Source organism: Micropterus salmoides, unplaced genomic scaffold (genome assembly GCF_014851395.1).
Source record: "Micropterus salmoides isolate LMB-PRFRI ecotype aquatic unplaced genomic scaffold, ASM1485139v1 Ms_hic_scaffold_13, whole genome shotgun sequence".
Lineage (NCBI taxonomy): Eukaryota > Metazoa > Chordata > Actinopteri > Centrarchiformes > Centrarchidae > Micropterus > Micropterus salmoides.
This window is the reverse complement of record NW_024040374.1, coordinates 9682895-9709264: the sequence shown is the minus strand read 5'-3', so window position 1 is coordinate 9709264 and position 26370 is coordinate 9682895. Positions and strand designations below refer to the sequence as shown.

The following is a 26370-nucleotide window of genomic DNA, read 5'->3' as shown; positions in this document are numbered from 1 at the left end:
TTGTTAGTGACTGTGTGTTTGTTTAAGAAACATTTTAATCATAACCTAATACATATCTTTATCAGTCTTCATTCGTTTATCTCTGTTGTGATGAAAAACAGTAATAAGGGTTAGATAGGTGGAAGGAAGACAAAGGACTAAGCATGGATGAAATTGTTTGACCTGCTGTCGCTCCTTCAGTGGTCCTATATCCATATACACGACATAGCCAAAAGAATGTGGAAAACTGAACTTTACACCCATGTGTGATTGTTGAACATCGCAAAAACCGTGGGTATTAATCCGCTGCTGTAACAGTCTTCACTCTGTTGGTGAGGCTTCCCATTTTGGCGCCTGGCTGCAGGGATTTGCTCTCATTCAGCCACAAGAGCATTAGCGATGTCGGCCTCTGATGTTGGGCAATAAGGCTTGACTCACAGTTGGCGTTCCAGTTCATCCCAAAGGTGTTGGGTGGTGTTGAGGTCAGTGCTCTGTGCAGTTCTTCTACATCAAAATGGGAAAACTATTTCTTTATGAACCTTGCTTTGTGAATGGGAACATTGGTATGTTGAAACAGAAAAGGGTCTTCCCCAAACTGTTGCACAAAGTTGGAAATACACTATTGTCTGAAATATCCTTTTATGCTATAGCATTAAGATTAGATATCAAGTCTCAATCTTGGCTAGTAGCAATAGCAACTTTAGTTTGGTCAGAGCCCAGCTTTCCTTTTCTTACAATGAGTTTTTAAGTCTGCAAAGTACTTGTTACTTCACCTACCAAAAAGTGCATAACCCCGCCAAATCATCACCTGGAACATATTATTCGGAGTAAAGTATTTGGACTGGGTGTCTACATACTTTTGGCCATATAGGGTATGTGTGAATCACTCCAGTGTGTGTGCCACCCAGACTGTATACAAGAGAAAGACAGACACAGACAGATAAACTGATGAGGTGTGATTGAGGTAGAAGTTTGGGTTTTTTTTGTAGTTTATACTGAATGATCACTGGTTCTTCCTCCTCTTGTAGTAGTTGTTTCAAATAAAGCAGAGCAGCGTGTGGCCTGAGGTGTGTCTAGGATGGAGGGAGGCTACAGTTTTCCATTTCCTCCCACAATTTTCATTCGGTGATAACAGAATCCAGGGTGATGCCCTGCTCACGGGTGGATGGGTGGATTTATCAAAGTTTCGAAATGAAACCCTTTTAGCAATGGGAGTGCCTCATGTGAAATTTAGCAAGCGTGTTTCCACCGGCAATTTGCTTTGATGTCTACTTAACATTTTCAAATGTTAAATCAGTCGATGAATGTATTTTGAACTGCTGGATACTGCAGGGTCACTGCATGGACTCCATTTCCCACCCGTTAGACAGATAACAAATCAAATATGTTTATTATAGTAGTTTACACTCAGGGTTTACTAGAGAAACAGGGCTGGAACAATTGTGTGTAGAGAGAGGACAAGAAGAAGTTAGTCAGGATGTGATGTGATATAAAGCACATCATATTTTTTGTTTGTTTTCTGTAAAGCAGAAAGAGTCCACCAGTTTTATCAGGGGGCCCCAGGCAGGGTCGGAGAGTAATGGATTGCATGTACAGTACTTGAATGGGAGAAACAGGTATTTTGATAGAAGGAAGTTGTAAAAACGTTAAAGGCATTCCTTATCCATCATATAAAAAGTGATTAAACTACATGGCTGCCAAACAACTGATAAATGCTCTAAGAGTTTGAACAAGAGGGGCTATAACTTCTTCCAGTACACTGTATGCATCCAAATGGGAATGAAAGTCCACTTTACATACTGTATTCAGATGGTTTCTTGGTATAAACAATAATGCTGCTACTCTGAATTGTGATGTCCTAACGTGGTGTGTATCTGTCACTTTGGGAAACAACATAAGAAAAACAGGGACATTGTAATGATTTTATCCACTTCCAGTAGTTGAGTCACTGTTTTTGCTTTCTTTTTATAGATAAAAAAAAAAATATTAAGGACTACATGTGTCTTGTTTCCCCAGTTAGCGAAATTAGTTGGAAATTCTGTGGAGAGGAAGTTCAAACCTTTAGTTCAAACTACATACTAATTTGTTTTGTTGGTTTTCATTAGTGTACAGTTTATTCTGTGTGAGTACTCCTTAATCCCTTCCTGGGAGGTGAGTTATATCTACTTTATTAACACCCTCCCTTCCTTTTCTCTCTAGGAGCTTTTCCTGTTTTCTAAAGGTAATGGTAATATCACCTGCCTGATTACTTACTGTGGTTTGTTAGCGCAAACTGTGAGTGCAAGAGTGTTGTGGGGAAACAGCTCAGAGTGCTTAGAAGTAATGCTTTTGAAAGAGTTTGTGAAATAGTGCTGATTTTGGGGCCTTTAAGTGTCCATTTTAGGCTGTTTCAAGTAGTCATTGGTGTGATTTCTCGACTTTTCTACTAGTTCTAGTTCACACAATGTGTTGTACCCTAAAGACAGTTTTAAAAAAGTCAACCCAATTTTTTCCAATGTTATTAAACATATTTTTGTTTTCAAATATTAATTTTCTTGATGCTAAAACAATGGATCCAATTCATGTTTGATGGCCTTTTACCCTTAACCCTAGAAAAACTTTGATTACCATACTAACATACATACTTGTTAAGTGCAAAAACTTGCTAACTAGCGATTAGCAGTTAGTTGTTGATCGATTAGGATATAGCAAGCTAAAGACTCAAGCTAAAGACATTTTTTCAGGAGTTTGTAGATTGTATATTACACTTTGACATGTCAAGTGTCTAGATACACCTCCAAATGAATGTTTCTCCATATATTCTGGATGTGTAAATAGGCAACTGTTTGCTAATGTTTTAGCATTACTACATCATGACAGTACATGACTGTGTGGCCAGGTTCAGCTCCAATTACACCATTAAGTTTGCTGACTTCACAGTGGTAGTGGGTCAACAATGAGAAGTTCTCTGTGGAGGAAGTGGCTGACTTGTCACTCTAGTGCCAGGATAACAGCTTACTCAAGAATGTTGCCAAAACCAAGGAGCTTTTTGTAGACTTTAGGAGGGAACAACAATGCAGGACGTACACACTAGTTTGAAGGGACTACTGTGGAGAGGTTGAGCAGCTTCAAATACCTGAGAGTCCACATCACAGAGGATATGACATGGGCAGCACAAACAGACACTCTGGTGAGAAAGGCAAGGCAGCGCCTTTACCAACTCAGACAGCTGAGGAAGTTCAGTCTCTCTCAGGATACTTGAATCCTTGTACTCTAGAGCTGTAGAGAGCATCCTGACAGGAACCATCACTGCCTGCTTTGTCAACAGCTCCCTCAGGACAGGAGATTTCTGCAGAGAGTAGTGTGTTCGCCTGAACCAGAGCCTTTAGGATCATGAAGGATCCTCACCACTGTTCCAGCTGTTGTGTTAAGGCAAGCGTCTTCGCAGTCACATAACCAAAACGGAAAGACGGAGACAGAGTTTCTTTCCTCAGGCCATCAGGCTTGTGATCTCATTTTTTTTGTCACCGTAGTAATTCATTGTAACTGTAATGGCAGTTTTTGAAGTGACGGGGGACTTAGAGGTAAAATAAAAACTGCAGGAAATGTATGAATTGGCTGTCACCATGACGGTAACAGTACATTTTTTTCTAAATCTTTTTGATTTGTAACCACTATCATTGAAACGTCCATGTTTTCTATAATGCTTTTTCCACACTTTACTTCCAATAAAAACTTTATATGTCATCCCACCTTCTTAAACCCTTAAAGTGTGTTTTGCTCGCTGCATAGCTGTGCACCTTCATACTAAGGGAAGAAAATTAAAGTTGAAATTATAATGCACAAAATGCTGAATCATCACCATTTTTGAGAAGGGAACAAGGCGGCATCCATTTTTGTTCTCATGACTAAAACAACTTGAACGCCGAGCATACTTTGTACTAAACTTCCCATGTCGAAAATACAGTACAACCTCATGAGTTCCATGTGAAGGCAGCATTTGTAATTGTGCTTGCTGTTTATTCAAGCCAGACCTATCAGCTGCATACAGAGTGGTTTTTCCCGGTACAGAGCTCTCCAAGTCTGTACCAGGGAATTCTGATCCCTGGGTATTTACACTGTGTGGGAAGGGGCTGCTTCTCCACCAACTGAGGCCAAAGGTTTGATGAAAACTGGGCTCATTTGCTGGTGACCTTTCCCCGTTTGTTAGCTGACGTTGGCTGTTTGGAGCCGTGTGTATATGGGCAATAAATCTCTACCAGGCCCCGGCATGGACTGGACAGACAGGAAGTATACAGTTTCATTGCAACCATGGCAACATCTCTTTGGCCTTGTGCAGGAGGGGTTTGTGGAGGGGAGAGACCTTTTCAGTAATGGGCCAAATAGCCTGCAAGTGTCTCTTTGCCAACTGGGTTACTATCTCAATACAAAACCCCATAGAATTATTCAAAATAAGCAACTCCAAAATCCTCAGCTGAGTCAATTAGATTAAGCTAAATTTTGGGTTTTATTAAATTAAACTCTAATTTTGGTTTATACCTTCTTTATTTCTCTCCCGCTAGCTGCCTTCTTGTCCAGTCTTGGCCAGTATGAGATTGCCATCCCAGTGCGTGTAGGACCTAATGGTGAGATGCTGGACGAAGAAACGCCTCAACAACACCAAAGAAGAAGACGCAGCACTGAGGACAGGCTGCCTGACTCTGTATTGTGCTTTTTGAAATTGTTTCCCTTTATTTTTCATTCTTATTTTGAGTCTCTCTTTGCCTTGCATTTATACACACCTTTAAATTACTCTCTAAAATAGCAAACTGACCTCTGTCTATGTCTATATCCTAGCTCTTCTACCAGCTGTCCACGTCACGTAACAACTTCCTGCTGAACCTAACGCTGCAGGGAGGCCTGCTGTCCCAGCAGTTCAGGGTGGAGTACTGGAAGAGAGGTCGATTAGCCTGGAGTCATCCTTACTCTCCCCACTGCCACTATGTAGGACACATCCAAGACCAGCCGCACTCCAGCAAAGTGGCCCTGAGCAACTGTAACGGCCTGGTAAGACTGAAACCAAAGTCTAATCCACATCTAATACACTGAGTGAGGTCAGTCAGCAGCTGCAGCAGCGCTGGCTCAGCAAATACGGAATCTGTAATACTTGATTCTGACATTTTAACAAACCTTGAGTTCTCAAGCCAGCTTTAATCTTTGCCCAAACCAACAAGTGTGGTCATCAAAATATTTAATTTAATATCAGGTACTTTTAAAAGAAGGATTCATCCTAAAAAAATACATAATATTTTTCTTATTTGTATCCTTACAGATAATTAACCAAGTGTAGAATACATGGTGATACGTTGAAAATATTATCAGGTAAATATTGGCACTGCAGAATTGGTGAAGTGAAGGTTAAAAATACTGTTCACTGACAAATTAAATGACAGACTTTAGCTGAAAATGACACGTCCATGTTTGTGTGGTTTTTAAGGGCAGAGAGAGGCAAGACTCAATTAATTGTAGAAATAAACATATTTAGCACACTGTCAGAGTGTCTCTCCCCAAAGGCATTCATTGTTGTTGCAATCAGTTGCACAAAAAAGTGATTGAAGTGAGTAGCCTGAGAGAGAAGTGCAAACCCTGCTTACTTTCTCACCTCTGCAAACCTGGCCAATCGCTGCGTGACGAGGCCATGATTGTTGGTTTCAGAAAGATACAAAGCATTGGAACCAGCCAACATAGGATGGGGGTTGGGGTGCTGTTAGACAAGCCAATAAGCACTTTGTTTGAAGTTTGAGATCGTTAACCTCTACCTATAACCCAAAATGCATCAAGCTCTGGCATGCTCTCATAGGGATGTTTAAAGGGAACTCTAGGGAATTATTAACTGGAACTGTGGTCATGAAGTTATGGGAAACAGCCTTCCAAAGTGGTCTTGTTTACCACTTAGTAAAACATCAATTCCTTTTCATTTATTTACCTTTCACAGGAAGTCATGTGCTTGTTAATGCCCCAAACTAAGAGATCAAAGTTATTGCCCCCATTTTGCTGCATTCACAGCACCGTGTATCTGTGTATCCTCTCACCACAAACAGCAGGCTCCACAATAACAGTTGTATACACAGCTGAGGATTAGATGTGTTCACAAAGCGTTAATAAGCAGCACACGTAATTACTGTTGGTCAGACCAGCGTGAGCACATTCACCAGTGAGTGGGATGTGTGTCCAGGGAAGCATCACTAACTTTATTATGGGATTAAAGGCACTTTGAAAGCTGCCGCAGTGAGTCGAGGGGAAACACTCGCTCTGACCGGGGCCAACACATCTGAGCAGAATCAAAGGAAGTGTTAGTGTAGCTCTGTCTCGCTATCTCATTTTTCGCGCTCTCATTCACTCTTTCATGCTTTACCGTGTGTGTGTGTGTGTGTGTGTGTGTGTGTGTGTGTGTGTGTGTTTGTTCTGTGGGGTTCTGATCCTCCTCTCACAGTTCGCCAACAGAGGACCTTGTGAGGGGGACAGTCTGAACACCCAGCGATATGATGATAATGTTAGGCATGTTTATGTTTTTCTCACTAAAGGCTTTGTAGCTGCTAATATTGTAACATGTAAGTCTGTAAATGGGAGGAAACATTATGCTGGTAATTTAATAAAAATGTAAATTATAAGAGAAAACCAGATAAATATTACATTCATACTATTTCAATTTGCCTTGTCTTCTCCTGTGCTTTATAACATATATTTTACTAATCATGTAATACTTGTCAGGCCATTACAATCTATATATATTGTCTTGTAATTACAGTTATTAGTTGCTGTTAGTTATTACTCGTTATTTATTTTATTTATTTATTTATTTCAACTATATCACACATTGCAATTAATGCTACATCAGAAGCAGTTGTTGGGGGCAGCATATTACAGAAGTAGCAAGTTACAAAATATATTACTTTTTTTCAGCAGCCAAGAACTATAACACATTTCCCACACTAAATATAGTAATATGATTCAATTCACTTCAATTCAGTTTTATTTATATAGCGCCAAATCACAACAACAGTTATCTCACAGCGCTTTTCATAAAAGAGCAGGTCTAGACCGTACTCTATGATGCTATTTACCCAACAGTTCCCACCAAGAGCAAGCACTAGGCGACAGAGGCAAGGAAAAACTTCCTTTTAAGAGGCAGAAACCTCGAGCAGAACCATGGCTCAGGGTGGGCGGCCATCTGCCTCGACCGGTTGGGGTGAAGGAGAGGGGGGGGGGAGCAAGGGGGAGAGAGAGAGAGAGAGGGGGGGGAGAGGGAGAGGGCAAGAAAGGAACAGAGAGAAAAAGAGAGGGATGGAAGGAGAGAGAGGGGAGGGAGGCAGCCTACACAATATACACACACAGAGGTACAGACAGTAAAGGTGATGTTGCTATAGACTAAATGAAAAATGGTACAGATATTTATAGTAGTGTTAATGATAACAATCATAATGTTAATGATTATAATAACAATAATAATAATAGGACTAGTAACAATCGTCGCAGCAGAGGGCGCCGAGCAGGAACACGGGGGCAGCAGGTGACCCGCAGTCACAGATCCAGACTCCACAACTCCAGAGCCAGAAAACCTGCAGGAAGTGATAGGAGGAGAGAGGAGAGGGACGAGAAAGCACAAGACTACCGGAAAGGGGAGAAGTTGTGTTTGTATGCAACCTCATCCCATTAGTGCATGTTACTGAGGGAGAGAAAGTAGAGGAGAGAGGAGCTCAGTGCATCATAAGAAATCCCCCAGCAGTCTAGGCCTATAGAAGCATAACTAAGGGATGGTTCAGGACTCACCTGAGCCAGCCCTAACTATAAGCTTTATCAAAGAGGAAAGTCTTAAGCCTACTCTTAAATGTGGAGATGGTGTCTGCCTCCTGAACCCAAACTGGAACCTGGTTCCACAGGAGAGGAGCTTGATAGCTGAACGCTCTGGCTCCTAGTCTACTTTTGGAGACTCTAGGAACCACAAGTAACCCTGCATTCTGGGAGCGCAGTGCTCTGGTGGGGTAGTAAGGTACTATGAGCTCTTTAAGATAAGATGGTGCCTGACCATTAAGAGCTTTGTAGGTAAGAAGAATGATTTTAAATTCTATTCTGGATTTTACTGGAAGCCAATGCAAAGAAGCTAAAACAGGAGAAATATGATCTCTTTTCCTGGTTCCTGTCAGAACACGTGCTGATTGACATCACAATTCAAGTCACAATTGGGGCGGCTGTGGCTCAGGAGGTAGAGCGGGTTGGCCGTTACCCGGAAGGTCGGCGGTTTGATCCCTGGCTCCCCCTGGTTGCGTGTCGAAGTGTCCTTGGGCAAGATACTGAACCCCGATACTTGCCCCTGGCGGCTATTCCGCCAGTGTATGAATGAGTGTGAATGTTAGTTTGAATGTGCTCAGTGTATGAATGTGTGTGACTGGTGAATGCAGATGTAGTGTAAAAGCGCTTTGAGTGGTCGAAAAGACTAGAAAGGCGCTAAGTTACAAGCAAAAAAGATGCAGCATGTCAACTGGTGCTGGTCAACACAAGTCACTAGAAAATGGGGAGAAAGAAATCTTGGCTACACACCAGCTCGATGGCATCACTACCATTTCAGTCCATATCTTGCCAAGGGTGAGAAGCAATTGAAAGTAATTACTCAACCGTTCTTATTTTTTAGTTAGTAATCACACGTTATTACATGATATGGAAGATATGGAAGTTAAAGCATTCAATATTTACACACAGTACATTTAAGACAGTACATTTAAGATTCACACTTGTTTTTAACTGCAATGCTAAGTTGACAACTCACCTCTCCAATTATGTACAGTGCCTTGCGAAAGTATTCGGCCCCCTTGAACTTTTCAACCTTTTGCCACATTTCAGGCTTCAAACATAAAGATATAAAACTGTAATTTTTTGTGAAGAATCAACAACAAGTGGGACACAATTATGAAGTGGAATGAAATTTATTGGATATTTCAAACCTTTTTAACAAATAAAAAACTGAACAATTGGGCGTGCAAAATTATTCAGCCCCTTTACTTTCAGTGCAGCAAACTCTCTCCAGAAGTTCAGTGAGGATCTCTGAATGATCCAATGTTGACCTAAATGACTAATGATGATAAATAGAATCCACCTGTGTGAAATCAAGTCTCCGTATAAATGCACCTGCTCTGTGATAGTCTCAGAGGTCCGTTTAAAGCGCAGAGAGCATCATGAAGAACAAGGAACAAACCAGGCAGGTCCGAGATACTGTTGTGGAGAAGTTTAAAGCCGGATTTGGATACAAAAAGATTTCCCAAGCTTTAAACATCCCAAGGAGCACTGTGCAAGCGATAATATTGAAAAGGAAGGAACATCAGACCACTGCAAATCTACAAAGACCCGGCTGTCCCTCTAAACTTTCAGCTCATACAAGGAGAAGACTGATCAGAGATGCAGCCAAGAGGCCCATGATCACTCTGGATGAACTGCAGAGATCTACAGCTGAGGTGGGAGACTCTGTCCATAGGACAACAATCAGTCGTATACTGCACAAATCTGGCCTTTATGGAAGAGTGGCAAGAAGAAAGCCATTTCTTAAAGATATCCATAAAAAGTCTTGTTTAAAGTTTGCCACAAGCCACCTGGGAGACACACCAAACATGTGGAAGAAGGTGCTCTGGTCAGATGAAACCAAAATCGAACTTTTTGGCAACAGTGCAAAACGTTATGTTTGGCGTAAAAGCAACACAGCTCATCACCCTGAACACACCATCCCCACTGTCAAACATGGTGGTGGCATCATGGTTTGGGCCTGCTTTTCTTCAGCAGGGACAGGGAAGATGGTTAAAATTGATGGGAAGATGGATGGAGCCAAATACAGGACCATTCTGGAAGAAAACCTGATGGAGTCTGCAAAAGACCTGAGACTGGGACAGAGATTGATCCAAAACATAAAGCAAAATCTATACTGGAATGGTTCACAAATAAACCTATCCAGGTGTTAGAATGGCCAAGTCAAAGTCCAGACCTGAATCCAATTGAGAATCTGTGGAAAGAACTGAAAACTGCTGTTCACAAACGCTCTCCATCCAACCTCACTGAGCTCGAGCTGTTTTGCAAGGAGGAATGGGCAAAAATTTCAGTCTCTCAATGTGCAAAACTGATAGAGACGTACCCCAAGCGACTTACAGCTGTAATCGCAGCAAAAGGTGGTGCTACAAAGTATTAACTTAAGGGGGCTGAATAATTTTGCACGCCCAATTTTTCTGTTTTTTATTTGTTAAAGTTTGAAATATCCAATAAATTTCTTTCCATTTCATGATTGTGTCCCACTTGTTGGTTCTTCACAAAAAATTACAGTTTTATATCTTTATGTCTGAAGCCTGCAATGTGGCAAAAGGTTGAAAAGTTCAAGGGGGCCGAATACTTTCGCAAGGCACTGTACATATATTGTGTCTTCACATACTGGCACTGTTTCCTCATCATCTCTGTCTGGTGGAGGACATTGCAGATTGTACTTTAACATCACCATTACAGTGTCATTGTATTTTTCCATGGAAGTGCTTGTCTTATTTCTTTATTATCTTTATTTGTTTGGTATTGTGACCAAAAGTCAGTGACTCTTGCCCCTGTGGAGAAGACACCTCGCATGTGGGCTGTAAACTACTGTACCTCTCTCCAAATATAATGCTCCCTGATCAATACTGACAAATGCTGCCTATAAAATAAACTAGGTAGACAGCCATCATAAATGGAGGCCAAAAACTGCTTCAACATGGACAACTGAACTCAAAATCTGCTGCAGTTCAGAGGTTGTTATGAAGTCTCCTTCTCGCCAGCTGTTTTTTATCCATGAAGATCCCTCAGAGGGCGTCTGATTCACTTCTGTCTTACCTTAACAAATATTGTATAATTGATTGATTTTAGCCTTATCGTGCTGATGGATCATCTGTACTAGCTACATGTACATATCTTAACGATAAAGATATTTTTACCAATAAAAGATTAGTAAAGATTCAGACTATCAGTGTGATGTGACATTTGTGATATTTGTATCATGAAAGCAATGATTCCTGTTATTCTATTCTATTTTATTCTGTTCTATTCTATTCTACCTATCTGTCTCTCTGCAGCAGGGGGTGATTGTTGCAGGGGGAGAGGAGTACCTGATTGAACCCCTTGTCTCACCAGATAACCAGACCAGGACGGAGAGGGGGGAGAGAGCAGAGGGGCGCCCCCATGTGGTTTACAAGCGGTCATCACTCCGCCATCAATACAAAGGCCAATCTTGTGGAGTTATTGGTGAGAGGAGAAATATTCTGGTCCTTTTAGAAAAAAAGGAAGAGTAAACTGCCCTAGGCTGATTTGCATAGCAGCAGAAGATTGTGGTTGTGTCGGAGTTCCCAGTTGTGATTGGGTGTGACTGAGTCTGTGTTACAGGGCGTTGCTGAAAAAGCAAAAGTATGTTCGGAAAACAAATAAATGCTGTGCTTCTGTTCTGTTCTATATTCATGGAAAATGTGTTGAGGCATCATTGTGGTTGCTTTCAATGATCATCCTTAATCTGTTGGCCAGTTTTGGCAAATGCAAAATGTACAGCAAGCGATTCTGTAGTTTTTTGTATAATTTGCTGAACTCCTGCTGTGTTTTTGTGGGTTTCTTCCTACTATATGCCTTCAAAACTTAAGTGTGTGTGTGTGTGTGTGTGTGATCTTCCTCAGACGAGAAGCCAATGAAAGGCGCATCATGGTGGCAGCGAACTCTGAAGACACCTCCCCATCATGTCGGCCGCGGCCAGCTGCCTCTGAAGCGCTCAGTTAGCCGGGAGCGCTATGTGGAGACGCTGGTGGTAGCTGACAAGATGATGGTGGGTTACCATGGTCGCAGAGACATCGAGCAGTACATCCTGGCTGTCATGAATATTGTAAGTTTTACAACACAAAAGATGTATATGCACAATGCATTGACACTTCTGGGGAGAATGTAAACAGCAGCAACCAAATGATAATATAAACGTTTCATCTTCACAATAAACATTCTGACATTTGGGAAACAGAGTGCATCTTGACTGTGTTTGAGCATCGAGCATCATCAATGTAAAACACAGTCTTCCTCTGCCGGAGTCTTGTACTCACAGCTCGGAACATGTACCACCTGCAGAGCGCTTCATCCGGGATGTTGATGGGGCAGGTCTCTGTAACGATGTGGGCACAACAGTCTCTGAATTCCGCGGCTTGGATCGTGGACTGCTGCACAAACTTGTTTATACAAAAATGTGTGAAAAAAACCCAACATAAATTAAGTTCAAATGAATCAGATTGAGACTTATTTAGTGGCATGAATAAGGAACATTTCTTCTTGCAGAGGCCATGTTTTAGTCAGACATGCTTAGATTGTATGTCATCATCTGCACTACTTCTGTCACTGGGGATCTCTTCGCACACAGTTAATCACTTTAAACCTATGCACACACATGTTAGGAATGTGTTTAATGAAGGGTTGGTCAGCTGTTACAAAGCAGGTTGCATCCGGAGTGGTGCAGAATCACAGAGACTAACTGTCTGTTTAGTGGTGTGGAGCAAAGTGGGCCAAATTACACCAGGCACCAGCAGTGACAAGTGTCTGAGGGCAGCTTTAGTGCCAGTAGTGGTTTTAACTGCAGTCTTTTTTATGGCTGTTGGTGCTTTAACTCTTTAATAATCATTTACAGCTCTTTTAAGACTCTCCAACTAGTCTCTCTCATAGATGAAGCGTTTGGCTATTAAACTTAAAATCTATTTTGGTCGTGGCAAATAACAGGGACGCCTTCTTAGCCCACTTCCGTTGCCTTGACTGTGTTGACTTGCCTAAGCCATCTCTACAAAAATTATCCAGACTTTCCGGGGATCACAGTTGGACGGTTGAAGCAAAAGTTGTTATTACACACGCACAATGCATCAGGGCTGGTCTCTTAACAGGAAAATCATGGCAAAATGATGCTCTTGCCGTTACAAATCTCAATTTATTATGCATTACTCCTGTGTCTTTTTCTAGTGCTGTTTCTTCTAATGTACAGTAATGTGCTCAATGGGTATATCAGCTGTTTTTAAGACTGGCCTTTTCTTGTTTCCCTGGAGGTCAGGTTGCCAAACTGTTCCAGGATTCTAGCCTGGGGAATGCTGTCAACATCGTGGTGACACGGCTTATCCTGCTCATGGAGGACCAGGTAAATAAACTTCTGCCAACTACTGTAAAAAGTTGTACAACCCTCTCCTCTCCTCTCTGTATGTCTTTCTGTGCTCGTCCTCGTCTCCGTCCAGACTGCACAAATCTCTTTTCTGACCAGCATCTATGAGCTCCTTGTTTGTGTCAAATCTTTGGCTTGAGTGTCTTTTCCTCCACCACTCCCGCTGGATTCGTGTAAGTGGGTCCTGGCTGTAATGAAAGGGAGGAGAGGGTGTAAGGAAAGGCAGAATAATCACGGTATGAGGGGGGTTTTGTAGCTATCAAGACAGAGCTGTTTTGTGACTGTCTTGCTAGTTACTGTGAGGAATAGTGACCTCTCTGACAGTTGCTACAATGCACATCCAGGTTGTAGAACTAAGAAGGAGAACATTATATTTACATAAAATCAGCATGATATCTATTATTAGATATTTATCTTTAATAGAAATTGTTAGCTCAGACCCTCATTCCTGTGCTCAGCCTCACAGTACTGTTAGCATGGCTGTAGACTCCTGCTGTATGATATAAGGGAGTGGACGGAGGTTAGAAAGGACGTAGAGTTAGAATCCACACCTGACCACAAGGCAGTGGTTCAGCTCATAAAAAGTGCATGACCTTACCAGCATAGCACAGGAGATGACTGGGCCATCTGACTACCTAGTAACTGACCTTATTAGCCTGCCGTTGTTGCCAACAGCATGTGTTGAGATGGTGCGGCCGGCTCCATCATAATGTTGACCTTCTATCAATCTGACAGATGAATCATACTGACTTAAAGGGCCATTACAGCGTGGCTTTGAGGTTTCCTCCATAGCTGTCTTATTAGGGAACATTTATGATTCATACTGCCTCAAAATTAGCCCCATAATTTACCGCTTGCATGTGTTTGTCGTCTGACAGAGTTAAGAAGTAAATGTTAGGATCATTAGCGGTGGGCAGTATTAGTGTTGTTATTCTTTCTCCATGGACCGTTGAGGTTGAGGTCGGGACAGGATTGAGAGTAGTCTCGGCGAGTGGTTCTGCTGCTGGTTTCCAGGTCTGAAAACGACAAGCTTCCCCTGGAAAGTAAAGTCAGGCCAGCAGTGGGCCCAGAAATGAGGGACTGTGGGATGAGACAATTACTAGTTATGTCACCACATGCATTCCTTGGTTACGAGTTCTCGCCAGCTGTGGCCAGCAGAGCATTCCCTCCTCTCCTTCCTCTCTCTGCACTCTAATAATACTAGAAAGCACCTTCTCTCTAATCCTGCTCTACATTAGCTTCTTTGATAGTATGGAGGAAGGTTTCTTTAGATTCAAAACTATGTATGTCATACAGTCTAATGAAGTTGGTGTTCAGTAAAAATCATTTATCTGCAAATTTGGTGATTTTTAAGTAAAGTATTAAAGAAATTCTCCTTCTTCTTAACATCTAAAAATGTAGCGTCACAAAGCCAAAAGCACAGCCTTTTTCTTAGCTTATGAAAGGAGTTGGGGATACAAGTTTTTCACAGGATTGAAAGACTAACATACTAGAATGGAAGACAACACAGAAACACTGCAATACAAGAAGACAGGGGCTGGGTTAGCGTTGTTGGGCCTATTATCTGATTGATGAAATTTCACCTTTGTAAACACTGGAAGAACCTATATATTAAATTAAGTATTTTTGCAAAAATATCAAATAGCTGGATTTAAATTCATATTGTTGATTTTTCCAATTTGCTTTTGACTCTGTATTTCCTCTCTTGTCTCTCCTTCAGCCAACACTAGAGATCAACCACCATGCAGGGAAGTCTTTAGACAGCTTCTGTAAGTGGCAGAAAACCATCCAGCACCGGAGCAGCTATGGTAACGCCATACCAGACAACGGGATCGCTCACCATGACACTGCTGTGCTCGTCACCAGGTCAGAAATACAAACAGACAAACTTTTCTCGCAGGAGTAAGCAATAAAGACTGTAATATACACTGCTCAAAAAAATAAAGGGAACACTAAAATAACACATCCTAGATCTGAATGAATGAAATAATCTCATTAAATACTCCTTTCTTTACATAGTTGAATGTGCTGACAACAAAAATTATCAATGGAAATCAAATTTGTCAACCCATGGAGGTCTGGATTTGGAGTCACACTCAAAATCAAAGTGGAAAACCACACTACGGGCCAATCCAACTTTGATATAATGTCCTTAAAACAAGTCAAAATGAGGCTCAGTAGTGTGTGTGGCCTCCACGTGCCTGTATCACCTCCCTACAACGCCTGGGCATGCTCCCGATGAGGTGGCGGTCTCCTAAGGGATCTCCTCCCAGACCTAGACTAAAGCATCCGTCAACTCCTGGGCAGTCTGTGGTGCAACGTGGCGTTGGTGGATAGAGTGAGCCATGATGTCCCAGATGTGCTCAATTGGATTCAGGTCTGGGGAATGGGCGGGCCAGTCCATAGCATCAATGCTGTCCTCTTGCAGGAACTGCTGACACACTCCAGCCACATGAGGTCTAGCATTGTCTTGCATTAGGAGGAACCCAGGGCAAACCGCACCAGCATATGGTCTCACAAGGGATGTTGCAGGCAGCAGAACGTTCTCCACGGCGTCTCCAGACTCTGTCACGTCTGTCACATGTGCTCAGTGTGAAACTGCTTTCATCTGTGAAGAGCACAGGGCGCCAGTGGCGAATTTGCCAATCTTGGTGTTCTCTGGCAAATGCCAAACGTCCTGCACGGTGTTGGGCTGTAAGCACAACCCCCACCTGTGGATGTTGGGCCCTCATACCACCCTCATGGAGTTTGATTTCACAGGAGTGTGATTGACTTGGAGTTGCATTGTGTTGTTTAAGTGTTCCCTTTATTTTTTTGAGCAGTGTATTTAAATAAATGGAATTAAGAATGAAGACATTGTTTGTGAAGGCAAAACAAAAAAAAGTGTTTTTTTTTTTCCTTAAGTGTAGGTGCAAGGTAAGTAGGTGTAAATAGTTTACTTATATGTACACCCTAATCCTCTTATTGCAACATTGTGTAAATATAAATATGTTGAGTCTGTTTCCCTGTTCATATAAGGGTTAAAACAGTGTTTCCTTGGAGCTGAATTCTTACATTCCCAGCCCCTGTCCTCATAGGTTTTCGTTAAGCCAAGTCCAAAGGAGTTGGTCTATATCTTGTCCTGTCTGGGGTGACAATAGCTGGGGCCGCTCTTCCTAGCTCAGCATCTGGAGAGAAAACCTAAAAGGGAGATATAAGGAGAGGACTGAGAGACAAAGAGAGTGAGAGAGCAAACATCAAAGCAAAGCTGCCTTGAATCTGACAGTTCTGCTTTCTCTCAGTTTTCTCATAATTTCTGTAACAGTGCTCTCTGTCACTGATACAGCTGGAGGAAAACAGAGACAATAGTGGTCGATGCATATTAAGCAGATAAAACACTGATGCTATTGATGGAGGAATGTGCAACAGCAAACAACACAACCATGGTCCGAGTCATCTGAATGCAATGGGACCGGGCAAGAGCTGCCACAAATACTTTCCTATTCTTTCTAACAGAATGTGCTATAAGCTTATGTAAGAGGAGACGTAAGGAAAGTACAGATAGATAAATGTCTGTTTTTTGAGATGTGGTTTTGGTGGTGGCTTTGTGAGAACACTTTTGATTTACGACAGGATTTATCAAGCAGAGGATGGAAGCTGTCCAGACAGATGACACCACAGTGACTGTCCATGATTTCCTGCTATTGTTCTTTTAAAACTATATCTTTCGGCTATCACTACTGTCCATTGTCTGTCCATAATGTCTGTGTGAGTGTGTCTGTCACAATCTGTGAATATACTTTGTGTCAAGTGTGTTTGTATGTGTTTGTTTGCACGTGTATGTATGAGTACATGCTGGATTTCATCTATTGATTGGTACCTGCATTGGTTTTTATAAGGTTGATTTTCCTTCCTGTCTGCAGGTACGACATTTGCATCCAAAAAAACAAGCCCTGTGAAACCCTAGGTAACACACAAACACATATGCACACAAACACATACACAAAACAAAATTATAAACGCAGCACTTTTGTTTTTGTCCCCATTCATCATGAGCTGAACTCAAAGATCTAAGACTTTCTCTATGTACACAAAATGCCTATTTCTCTCAAATATTGTTCACAAATCTGTCAAAATCTGTGTTAGTGAGCAACTTCTCGTTTGCCGAGATAATCCATCCACCTCACAGGTGTAGCATATCAAGATGCTCATCAGACAGCATGGGTATTGCACAGGTGTGGCCACAATAGAAGGCCACTCGAAAATGTGCAGTTTCACTGAATTGGGGGGGGTTGCAGTGCAACACATCTCCTTCGCATAGAGTTGATCAGGTTGTTGATTGTGGCCTGTGGAATGTTGGCCTACTCCTCTTCAATGCTGTGCGAAGTTTCTGGATATTGGCAGGACCTGGAACACGCTGTCGTATACGCCGATCCAAACATGCTCAATGGGTGACATGTCCGGTGAGTATGCTGGCCATGCATGAACTGGGATGATTTCAGCTTCCAGGAATTGTGTACAGATCCTTGCAACATGGGGCCGTGCATTATCATGCTGCAACATGAGGTGACGATTGTGAATGAATGGCACATCAATGTCCCTCAGGATCTCATCAATGTATCTCTGTGCATTCAAAATGCCATCAATAAAATGCACCTGTATTTGTTGTCCATAACACCATAACACATGGCTGCCCATACCATAACCCCACCGCCACCATGGGCCACTCAATCCACAACGTTGACATCAGCAAACCGCTAAGCCACACGATGTCATACATGCTGTCTGCCATCTGCCCTGTACAGTGAAAACCAGGATTCATCTGTGAAGAGAACACCTCTCCAAAGTACCAGACGCCATCGAATGTGAGCATTTACCCACTCAAGTCGGTTGCGACGATGAACTGCAGTCAGGTCGAGACCCCGATGAGGACCACGAGCATGCAGATGAGCTTCCCTGAGACGGTTCTTGACAGATTAATCACAAATTCTTTGCTTATGCAAACTGTTTGTTGCAGCAGATGTCCAGGTGGCTGGTCTCAGACGATCTTGTAGGTGAAGATGCTGGATATCGTCTGCGGTTGGGAGACCAGTTGGATGTACTGACAAATTCTCTGAAACGCCTTTGGGGACAGCTTATGGTAGAGAAATTAACAGCTCTGGTGGACATTCCTGCAGTCAGCATGCCAATTGTACACTACCTTAAAAACTTGCGACATTGTGCTGTGTGATGGAACTGCACATTTTAGAGTGGCCTTTTATTATGGCCAGCCTAAGGCACCTGTGCAATACCCATGCTGTCTGATGAGCATCCTGATATGCCACACCTGTGAGGTGGAGGGATTATCTCGGCAAACGAGAAGTGCTTACTAACACAGATTTTGACAGATTTGTGAACAATATTTGAGAGAAATAGGCCTTTTGTGCACATAGAGAAAGTGTTAGATCTTTGAGTTCAGCTCATGATGAATAGGGGCAAAAACCAAAGTTTTGCGTTTATAATTTTGGTCAGTGTATTTGTACTTTTATCCTTATGAGATTCCTCACTAACATTCCCTGACCCTCTCTAACCCTGACTAAATGCCTGATCCCAACCCATACGCTAACTAAACTAAACTTAATAAAAAGGGTAACCCTAAAACCAAGTCTTAATCCTTGAAAATTGAAGGTCCAGCCCAAAGTGAGGACCAGTCAAAATGTCCTCACTTTAAATATCTGAAACTCCAATTGGTCTGTCCTCGGTTCATTTATAGGAAGATGGATTATGCGTGTTGATGTTGTATTTGAATAATTACAGAGTAAACATAATTAAAATCCCAGATAGGAATGTTCTGGTACTACATTTACAATAAGACCTTTTGGAAAATCTAAGTATGTTTATGATTAGGATTCAGCTAAGAATTATCTCTCAGTCACCCGGAAATTCACATTAACAAGGATTTGTTATTCAGTCTGTATGTTTCCTTTAGTATCGATGGCTTTATAGAATTGGTATATTCATAAATGTGTGTGTGTGAGACAGGTCTGGCTCCTGTAGGAGGGATGTGTGAACCAGAGAGGAGCTGCAGCATTAATGAGGACATTGGCCTGGGAACAGCCTTCACTATTGCCCACGAGATAGGACACACGTGAGTGAAACGCACACACACTCACACACGTAATTAAAACACGCCATTTTCTGAAAGTTGTCTGTTTTTTGTAAACCCAACACAAATCTTTCAATGGTCTTATTTCTGAGGCTCAATAAGGGCCTGATGAGTGAAATCAGGAACAATGTAGAATTTTCAGATGGTAATTCCACCTCTTTGGTCCAGAGTTTACTTTCTTGACAAATATTGAAGATAGCCATCTGAATGAGTTTGTCCATCGCAAACCAGCTTCCCAAAAAGAGCGATATAACAATTGGTCTGATGAGGATCAGACACATTTTCAGTTAACCTACATCATAATCCACGTTTCTGATGTCTGTTAAACAGTATACAATACGACTGACATGTTATAAATCTTTCAGGACAGGTTTCCGCAAAGTTGCATGCAGAGTTCATGCAGATTAAGCTATGACCCACTAAGACTGTAGAGGAGACGTTAATAACCCTGTGTTGTCCAGCAGTGCCTCTTAGAAAATACACTTAATCCCCAGCAGATCCTTGGTTGCTGTTCTTTAGCTGAAGCTGAAACACAAAATGTCCTTAAAGGAATCCCTGAGGTGTCTCATGTGTCTTTCCTTGTGGTCTGGTCTTGGATTAACCTTCCCTCCTCAGAGAAACTGTCCTCAGATTGCATCTCCAGATCTCCAGAGAGAGTTTATGTAATCTCTAACACCGTGAATCATTTCCATCATTTGAGAATGTGTTAATAGTTAATAGTATATTATTATGTTAATAGTATATTTTCTTTCCGTCACACTATTTGTATGTGGAATTAGTAACATGTGGGGCTGGTGCAGCACCTGGCCTCTGTATTTTATATCTGGATAAAAAAACCCTGGATGACTTGGAAACTGTGTTTTACTCATTTGCCTGCTATAGCTGATCTGTATCCCTTATTAACAAGCCATTTTATCTGCTGTACGTGTGTTGTGAATACAGTAAATCATGAAATCTTTACCATCATCAAGTTGGTTTATTTTTGGGGAGTAGCCTTCTTGCTCGGAATAATTGAGTGTCCTCACACAGCTCAGAGAAGTATTAAGACAGATGGTGGATCCTTCGGGGTTCTACCTCCCTAATGATTAACGCGGGTAGCTTTCGAGCACTCAGAAAACAAGGCTTATTTGCCTGCATGAGTAGACATAGTGCACTGATTAGTGTGTCTATATATATATATATACAATCTGTTTCCTCTGTCTCAACACAATCAACATTTGTTTTTAATTGTCATATAAATTGTTTTGACATCACAGTGGAGCATTAGATTAAATGCAGGCCTGTTTGTGGTCGAGGGCACCCACATGAAATAACCGAGACAGAAATGACTCAGCTGGGGGATGAAAAGCTTTCAGAACATTTTTATTTCAGGCTGAAACATAGCTACTGTTAGTCTGAGTCTGTCATAAATGCTTGGTGAAAAATCTCCAAATGGCCCACTACCACTGTGTAACTTAATACATTTAGTTAAACTATCAGGGTCTTATGTCATTTATAAATCCCTTTACCGTGTCATGTTGTTAAATAACTAATAATCTTCTGGACAAGACTTTTCCTATTGTGGTATATCAGTATTTCAGTCATTGGGGTTCAGTTCTGGTATGAGGTTACAGAGCTCTGCTAGTTTTCTATAATGCCAGCTTATACATTATATTTTAGAGTGTGTAAAACTGGAATGATGAATTGATCATTAGAAAATGTATCTGCTGATAATCGATAAATTGTTTCAATCAAAAATCCAAACTGGCTTTTCTTTTTCAAATATGGTAGTAAAATAATCTCTGTGGGTTAGGACTGTTGGCCAGATACAGTAAAACAAGCATTTTTAATAAGTTACATTTGGCTCCTGGAAATTAAAACCAACATATTACACAATTTTTCAGACAAGACCATGAATCCATTAATTGGGAAAATGATCAGATGATTAATCAGTAATGAAAATAATTTAGAATTGCAGCCCCAGTCAGGTGTGGTAGCACCATATTTTGTGTTAATTGCAAAGTATTTTCACAGTATTATCATATTAAGAAAGAATGTAAACTTGACTAAGGCTGTGACTACAGATTATTGTCTCGATTTATCAAAATAGTTGCTGATACATTTTCTGTCTAGCTAATTAATTGAGTAACCATTCCAGCTCTAATCCTGCCTTCATGTTATGCGGTGTGTCTTCTTTATGTTTGTTAAAAGTGCAATGTTGCTATTTACATGTGAGTCAAGAAGAGCCCCTTTCAAGTTGCACAGTTTAAAAGGCCACTACAAGATGTAAATGACCAGTGATTTGAAGTCAAATAGAAAACCAGCAGGATGTTGTGAGTCTCAAGTAACAGAACTGAATGTACTGAAGACCATTGTCCCCTGTCCAATGATGATAACAATGAAACATATCATAGATTTTAATAGATGATGGTGAACATTTATTACAACTAGAGCTGTAACGATTAATCGATTAGTTGTCCACTATTAAATTAAATGTCAAATATTTTGATAATTGAATAATTGTTTTTGACTAAAATTCTCTGATTTCAGCTTCTGAAATGAAAATATTTTCTGGTTTCTTTACTCCTCTATGACATTAAACTGAATATCTTTGGGTTGCGGGCAAAGTAGACCCTTGAGGATGTCACCTTGGGCTTTGGGAAACGCTGATAGACATTTTTCACCATTATGTGGACTTCGATTAATCCTGAAAAGAATCGACTGATTAATCAGTATTTTAAAAAATCATTAGTTGCAGCCCTAGTTACAGCTGTTGATTATACTTTTTCACATTGTGGTGAATATTCCTGTTTCAGTCGGGTTTACAATTTAGAGTTGAGGTCATATATCCTTTGTGTGGTTTGATGTTATTGTAATTTAATTAATTTTGTCAGACAGGGCACCCCATTTCTGACAGTCAAACCACTACAACATGTCTGTTCTGTAGATCCCACTTGTTTATCCACAGTAATCTTTTTTCCACTGTCCCCATCCCTACTGCAGAGACTATTACCGGTCCACACGGCCTCAAAGTGTTGTCACTGTATCATCATCGGCTTTAGGTTTGGGATGAATCATGACGGTATGGGGAACGCCTGTGGGCCCCGCAGCCAGGAGACCGCCAAGCTGATGGCTGACCACATCACCATGAAGACAAACCCATTCATCTGGTCTGCCTGTAGCCGGGATTACATCACCAGCTTTCTGGAGTGAGTCAGCCTATCAGATATCTGCAGCACCACAAATAATTTGGTAATGAGATGTTGGAGACAGAAAAATTCACTTGGATGTCAGAGTAGCATTTTTGATGGTCAGAGAAACACTCAAGTAACCAATGGAATTTGACAGTAGGCAAATCCACTTTAATTAAATTATCTGTAGCCAGTTTGGGTTTTCAATAAAACTGACTGTTTTAAGTTGGATATTCTCAGAACAAAAGACTAAAACATTGACAGTTATTGTATATTTTAATCTCTCAAATGTTTCTCTTCTGTTTGGTGTGCTTTAGCTCAGGTATGGGCTCCTGTCTGAACAACGTCCCTCCCAAGCAGGAGTTTGTGTATCCCACCACAGCACCGGGTCAGGCCTATGACGCAGACGAACAGTGCCGCTTCCAGTACGGCGTCAGATCTCGACAATGTAAATATGCGGTGAGTGCTCTGTCTACTTTTTCCCAAATTACATTCAACATACCTTTCCGCTATTCTGCAACCACTGTGCTTGTAATTTTATATCACAATATACAGAATATATATATATATATATATATCTTGATACAGAAAATATCTTGATACAGAAAACCTGACAAATCAAGGAATTTCATCACAGCAATGCAAGATATTAGATAATATGAGGAGCTAAATGCTAACATCATCAAACTAATATGATCAAAATTACTTTAAACATGCTGATGTTTAGCAGGTATAATGTTTACCGTGTTAGCATGCTAACAGTACGGCTAAAACTGATAGGAATGTCAGTAATTTTGTAGGTATTTGGTCATAAAGTTTGCAGGTATTTGGTCATAAAGCAAAGTATTAGACAAATTGATGCAGAAAGCTTCAAATGGATCATATACTGTAGAAATAATGATATTTTTCAAACCCGAAGAAGCCTCTCTGATGTTGAAAAATGTCTTCAAGATTAAAATAGTAAGCACAGTTCACTTTTTAATTTAATACCTCTAGCTCAATACCAATGCACCACACTTTGGTTTAGATTAAATGTTTAGCTCTGCAACATTTTTACTGTCTTATCTCTTTTGCTCTTTCACATTTCTGTGATCTCATCAATTGTTATTTGTGGACATGGGTTGTCTGTATAATATGCTTCACTGTCCTTGATCCTTTCTCTTTAAGCTGAGTCAATCTCAAGTTTTTTTTTATCTCACTGCTCACTCCTGATTTGTCTTCCTCTGGCTCTCTGCCTCTTTGACAGCGTGAAATATCTTGTAATACCTTCGCCGAAAAGCATCCACTTTATTGCATGGTCAACTTTTACGGGGCCAGATTCAGAGCGAATGGACATCTGGAATAGCACACTGCTTTATAGACTCATTATTATCAATACTACGTGGTCAGAGCATATGTACACAATAAAACATAACTCCCATGTGTTATAGGTATTGCTGTAGAGGGAAGGAAGGGGAACAAGAGTGTGTCTGATCTTCTTTATAATGAGCTCATATAGAAACACTCTGACAGGTTGTCTAACTCTTTGCTTTGTTGCTCTTTTTTGCCCTCTTTCCTGTGTTTTTATTATCCTTTCACTCACACACACAGGAAGTCTGCAGTGAACTTTGGTGCATGAGCAAGAGCAACCGCTGCATCACCAGCAGCATTCCTGCTGCAGAGGGAACTATCTGTCAGACCAACACCATAGAGAAAGGGGTAAATACTGAAATGGACCTTTTTCTTACATCATTCTTTTTAAGTGGGGAAAGAAAGTGTTCTCATGAAAAAGGCTAAATGTGGCTGATGTAGGTGGTATGATTTTGTCCATCTGGTTCTCCAGCTTCTTACAAGAAAAAGATGACTCATCTTGGTTGTTGTTTTGTTTGGATAACACATTGTCCAATAAAAATGTTTGTACAATAGATAATTAGAAAAAAAAACACACTTAAAAACACAAACAAATAACAAAAAAAACTGTTCTTCGGGTTGTGGATTATCTTGTTTTCTTTGTTTCTCTAGTATTCTTCTCAAGATTGTGACAATACAATTTTTTCTTTAGACAGTGTTATTATATATTTACAAATCTTTACCTTTTTCTGTTTCATTTGGCTGTGATAAAACAGAACTGAAATGTTTTTTAAGGAATGCTGTCATTGTTTATGTGCAAATTCTATGTATCTGAAAATTATTATAAATATAATTATATGCATGTTTGTGCTGCAGTGGTGCTACAAGAGGGTGTGTGTGGCGTATGGAACTCGTCCTGAGGGCGTGGACGGAGGTTGGGGTCTTTGGTCAGCCTGGGAGGAGTGCAGCAGGACCTGTGGAGGAGGAGTCTCCTCTTCCATCAGACACTGTGACAGCCCCAGGTATGGGTGAAATGCATCACTCCTGTGGTGAAAAACTCAAGTTACTAACTTCAAAATGACTGAATATCTCAGGATCAGCAGGTAGAATAGGTCTTGGAATGCAACAGGGAAATTGGCCAGCTAATTAAGATAGGAAATGATTTTTTACGATAATGAGTTATTTGTTGGTGTAGTTGTTCCTCCTTTCTGTACTGACTGATACCTTCATAGAGCCACTACACCACAAGAGATACGAGACAAAATCCACAGACTTCATTCTGTACAAAAACACATTATACATTTCTGTTAAGATAAGAGATAAGAGGCATCAACAGTCGGAGTTTACAATATTATCTTTGTCTTAGCAGTCGTGTGCGGGTTTATTGACAGTATTTTCTCCCGGCAACCTACCTAGTCTACCCGAAACTAAAAGGAAATATCCTTCCACCATAGCTTAGAAAGAAAACACCCTCCATGGGCACACAAAGAGGAAATTTTGTGTTAAAAAGTATTTTTTATATAGATGCTCACTTAAAGTGGCTAAATCAGACTACTGAGGCACACTATTGCACAGAAAGAGGACTGATTTTGTCCCCAATCACTTACAGTGTAGTCACTCGTGATTTTGCCTCAGGATCAATAAATACAGGGACCCTTAACTCTTTCAAATACATAATTACATACTTATTTATAATACATTAATTATAATACATTTTTCATTGTTGGACAGGTGGATATCACTTTGTTTTCCAATCAGATTATCAAACCCCAAGGTTGTTTTAGGCTTGAAAAAGTCTCATTGGGAATAAGAACTTCTATTTTTATTCTGTAAACTTGTAGAAAAACTGGCAAACTATTTACATAGTAAATTATAATGAGGCATTGATACAATAAAGTGGATCATTATCTGTGCCAATAATGGCCGTATTGAATGTTTCAAATAATGTCCAGAAGTGAGAGATCCACATTAAATACTGTTTATAATGACTGTTGTTATGAAAGCTGATTCTGTTTACACATTCTAGATATGTATAATTAAAACTGAAAAACAGCTTAAAAGGTACGTTGGATATTTACAGCCTTGTGCCACCTTGATCCCAACCAGTACCAAATAATGAGTTGCCGTATATGGAAGAAAAAGAGCACAGGTATTGATCGATACCTCCGGTTTGGTTGAAATTGGTTAAGATAAAGTTAGATGGTTACATCCTGAGAAAATCAGTTTTACCTGTGGGAGGAAACTGGAGCACTCAAATAAAACTAGAGACACAGGAAGAACATTACATTACATTACATTTAGTCATTTAGCTGACACTTTTATCTAAAGTGAAAGAACATGCAAACTCAACACAGAAAGCACCAGGGCATTTCAGTTTAATATTTCCCAGATTTACCCATTGTGAATACCAAGCTATTACCTGGTTATTACTTTGGTAATTACATGGTATTATTTAATTATTTCCTCTTTATTATCAAACTGTTACCCCACTATTACCATGTTATTACCGAGTTGTAATGTAATGTGCTACCAAGATTTATTTCCAGGACCTTCTCCCAGGCAGCAGTGTAACCGTTTTTATCGTG

General features: G+C 40.7%; 1 protein-coding gene across 1 annotated transcript in view; it reads left to right on the top strand.

Annotated features, from left to right (window-relative positions):
- Positions 1-26370, top strand: part of adamts10 (ADAM metallopeptidase with thrombospondin type 1 motif, 10) — a 57098-nt gene that overhangs the window by 10029 nt on the left and 20699 nt on the right. The window contains exons 3-14 of the mRNA XM_038715399.1: positions 4521-4660; positions 4795-5004; positions 11070-11238; positions 11658-11860; positions 13058-13141; positions 14883-15028; positions 17065-17108; positions 19163-19268; positions 22328-22474; positions 22774-22915; positions 24047-24154; positions 24662-24807. Coding sequence (XP_038571327.1) covers positions 4521-4660; positions 4795-5004; positions 11070-11238; positions 11658-11860; positions 13058-13141; positions 14883-15028; positions 17065-17108; positions 19163-19268; positions 22328-22474; positions 22774-22915; positions 24047-24154; positions 24662-24807 — 1645 coding nt within the window. The remainder of the gene's footprint in view (positions 1-4520; positions 4661-4794; positions 5005-11069; positions 11239-11657; positions 11861-13057; positions 13142-14882; positions 15029-17064; positions 17109-19162; positions 19269-22327; positions 22475-22773; positions 22916-24046; positions 24155-24661; positions 24808-26370) is intronic.